Source organism: Triticum dicoccoides, chromosome 4A (genome assembly GCF_002162155.2).
Source record: "Triticum dicoccoides isolate Atlit2015 ecotype Zavitan chromosome 4A, WEW_v2.0, whole genome shotgun sequence".
Classification (NCBI taxonomy): Eukaryota; Viridiplantae; Streptophyta; class Magnoliopsida; order Poales; family Poaceae; genus Triticum; species Triticum dicoccoides.
In genome coordinates, this window is record NC_041386.1 from 644026580 (window position 1) to 644030196 (window position 3617).

General features: G+C 53.6%; 1 protein-coding gene across 1 annotated transcript; it reads left to right on the top strand.

Moving 5' to 3' along the window:
• The first annotated feature begins 566 nt into the window (after positions 1–566).
• LOC119289540 (cytochrome P450 711A1-like) lies at positions 567–2665 on the top strand. The gene is made up of 2 exons (XM_037568844.1): positions 567–1014; positions 1295–2665. Exons 1-2 carry the CDS (start codon positions 614–616, stop codon positions 2484–2486), a joined length of 1593 nt encoding a protein of 530 aa, XP_037424741.1. The 5' UTR covers positions 567–613; the 3' UTR covers positions 2487–2665.
• The last annotated feature ends 952 nt before the right edge of the window (positions 2666–3617 follow it).

Here is a 3617-nt window from a genome sequence, read left to right on the forward strand (position 1 = left end):
TAAAGGCTTGGGTGTATGAGTGGGGCATTTTTTGCCCGTCAGCGTTCGAAAAATGGCTTGGGGGGCGTCTTGAAGGGCCCAATGGAGATGCTCTAATAGTGCATTTCTTTCACAGCAGATTTGCTAATACACAACGAGATATGATGATACACCTTGAAACATAAAACCAACTCGACATTCCGTAATGATCTTAAACAAGACAAGCTTCCAGAAACCAAAAAATGTGACAGACGAATCTCACATGCATGATAGAATAAAAGAAAAAAACACTCTTTACTCACGAGTCACGACGTGTTACGACCGCATTCGTAGGGCCCGATGACTTGAGCATCGCTCTCTCTCTATTCTACGGCCACGTGCAGCTGATCATGGAAAATTTCATGCGTTTCTTTCCCCGAAATTGCCATTTATCGGCTGAATGCTCCCAAAGAGAAAAGTCCAATTTGGCAATCATAAAGGAAAGAAAATAATCACACAACTTACTACGCCGTATGTGTATATAAGTGCTCCCATGGCCACGCGATCCAGCACATCTTTTTCATCCATTTGTCTCCAACCAAGAAAGAGGCCACGGCCGGATAAGACTCACCAAGCTTAGGTAAGCAACTCAACAATGGAGGGGGTGGGAGCAGCACTACTGTGGAGCCAAGTGGTTTCGCCACCGTCGTTCCAGGCGATGCTGTTCACGGTGGCGGCCATGGCCGCCGGAGCGTTCGCCGTGTACTTCTACGCGCCGTCGTGGCGCCTGCGCAGGGTCCCCGGCCCGCTCGCATACGGCCTCGTCGGCCACCTGCCGCTGCTGGACAAGCATGGCTCGCAGGCGTTCGGCGTCCTCGCAAAGAAGTACGGGCCCATTTACAGGTTCTACATGGGCAGGCAGCCGCTGGTGGTGATCGCCGACCCGGAGCTGTGCAGGGAGGCCGGCATCAAGAAGTTCAAGAACATTGTCGACAGGAGCGTCCCGGTCACCATCGCTAGCTCGCCCATCCACTACAAGAGCCTCCTCTTCACCAAGTACGTATACTACAGATTAACACACCTGGTCTATGTTACGTGATGGTAAATAAACAGTCTTGCTAAGTCTCAGTCAACTGATAATTAACGAAGTCTCAATCGACTGATAATTAACAAAGTCTCAGTCGATCCTATTAGATCTTACATTGATATTTTTTTCAGTTTTTCTTTTAGCCTTACTCTTTTTTGCATGTTATGTCATTTGATTGAGACTTGATTAAATCTTAGTCGACTCAGACTTAACCACACCCATTAATAAATTAACCGCGTGTATGTGCAGGGGCTCGACATGGCAGGCGATGCGGAACGTGATCATCTCCATCTACCAGCCGTCGCATCTGGCGAGCCTCATTCCGGCCATCCAGCCCTACATCGAGCGGGCGGGCAGCCTGTTCTGCCCCGGCGAGGAGATCACCTTCTCCGACCTCTCCATCAGGCTCTTCACCGACGTCATCGGCCAGGCCGCATTCGGCGTCGACTTCGGCCTCACCAAGGACGCCGACGACGCCGAGAACGAGAAGATCATCCATGACGCGCCCCGCGACTTCATCCAGAAGCACCTGTACGCCACCACGTCCCTCAAGATGGACCTGTCCGGCTCGCTGTCCATGCTCGTCGGCACCTTCCTGCCGGCGCTTCAGAGGCCGCTGCGGCAGATGATGCTGCGCGTGCCGGGCTCCATGGACCGGCGGATGGACGAGACCAACGCGGCGCTCAGCGGGGAGCTCGACGCCATCGTGGCGGAGCGGGCGGCGCAGGCCGACCGGGGCCAGAAGAACTTCCTCTCCGTGCTCCTCAACGGCATCGACACCAGCGACGCCATGAGGAAGCTCTTCACGCCGGACTACGTCAGCGCGCTCACCTACGAGCACCTGCTCGCGGGCTCCGGCACCATGTCCTTCACGCTGTCGAGCCTGGTCTACCTCGTGTCGGCGCACCGGGAGGTGGAGGAGAAGCTGCTCCAGGAGATCGACGCGTTCGGGCCCAAGGACGTGGTGCCCGACGCCGACGACCTCCGCACCAGGTTCCCCTACCTGGAGCAGGTGCTGAAGGAGACGATGCGATACTTTCCCGGCTCCCCGGTGGTCTCGAGGGAGGCGACCGCTGACGTCGAGATCGGAGGCTATTTCCTGCCCAAGGGGACGTGGGTGTGGCTGGCGACGGCGGTGCTGGGGAGGGACCCGAAGCAGTTCCCGGAGCCCGAAGCTTTCCGGCCGGAGCGCTTCGACCCGGAGAGCGAGGAGTGCAAACGCAGGCACCCCTACGCATACATCCCCTTCGGCATCGGCCCGCGGGCGTGCCCGGGGCAGAAGTTCGCGTTCCAGCAGCTCAAGCTCACTGTCATCCACCTCTACCGCCGCTACGTCTTCAGACACTCGCCCGGAATGGAGTCCCCGCTGCAGCTGCAGTTCTCCATCGTCACCAACTTCAAGAACGGTGTCAAGCTCCAGGTCGTCCAAAGGAACAACTAATATGATTGTAACAGCCACTTGAACTGTTTTTTTAACGTTTTTCTAAGGATAGCTACTTGAACTGTTGAACATCGATCGCGAACGATAGTACGTTTGCGATCCGTTCAACATGTGCGAATTATGATTCTTGAAAGTGTGTAATTGATTTGTTCAATTTAGTAAAAGTTGAGGTTTGAGAATTAGTGAAGCCACAATGAGCTTTTGTGTGGTAGTTTTCTTTTTCATTTTCCTTTCGAATTAGTGGAGTCACGTTCAACATCAAGGGGCCGAATCTGTTCTTGGCTCAATGGCACTGCTTTGGAGACTGGAAGAGGGTAATGGAGGGAGGTCCTTGGCAGTTTCGAAGGGATCCAATGGTTCTTGTTGAATATGATGGATTCACCGATGTGGCGGAGTATGCACTGGACATGTATCCGCTATGGGCACGTATTAAAGGCCTCCCGGACGGCCTCACACGGAAGAAAGAGCTGGCGGAGAAGGTGGCAAAGAAGGTGGGAAAGCCTCCCTTTAAGTGGTTGTTAATGAAGGAAGGATTAACCCTTCTAGTCATCTTCGAGTAAGAGTTTTCGTGAACGTGGATGAACCTTTGGTGAGATTTGTGCCAATCACATTGAAAGAGAGGAAGAAGTATCCAGTTAGATATGAGAAGCTCCCAGATTTTTGTTTTTCTGTGGACGTATGGGGCATGTAGTGGAAGAATGTGGTGATGGCATACATGAACCTGCTTCGTGCGAGTGGGGAGATTGGCTACACTGGACTAATGAACTATCTGGGGCAGGTGGAGGCGATAGAGGAGGGAGCTGGATGGGTTCAGGGAGAGGAGGTGGATCTATGGGTGCAAGAGGGAGAGGCGGGAGAGGAGATGGTGGTGGAGGCGGTGGTAGAGGTGGCCGTGGGCAGGCACCAGTAAGCGGGCAAGGCAGCGTGGGGCAAGCGGCACCCGTTGACAATCCGGTGTTGGGCGAGGATGGAAAGAATATCAAGAAAAGATTGATAAATGTTGATGGGTCTATTAATGTGAGAGGCCAGGAGGTCCCAAACCTGGTAGGCAAAGTCTCAAATACAGTTTTGCAGCTAGAATATGCAGTAGCTGCGGATACTTCAGCTTGTGGTGGTGTAAGCAATGCAACA

What these genes read in the sequence shown, in the direction of transcription:
- LOC119289540 (XM_037568844.1), top strand. Translation starts at nt 614, where the DNA reads ATGGAGGGGGTGGGAGCAGCACTACTGTGGAGCCAAGTGGTTTCGCCA. An exon ending in AAGAGCCTCCTCTTCACCAA is followed by an intron (nt 1,015 to 1,294) that starts GTACGTATACTA and finishes GTGTATGTGCAG; the next exon opens with GGGCTCGACATGGCAGGCGA.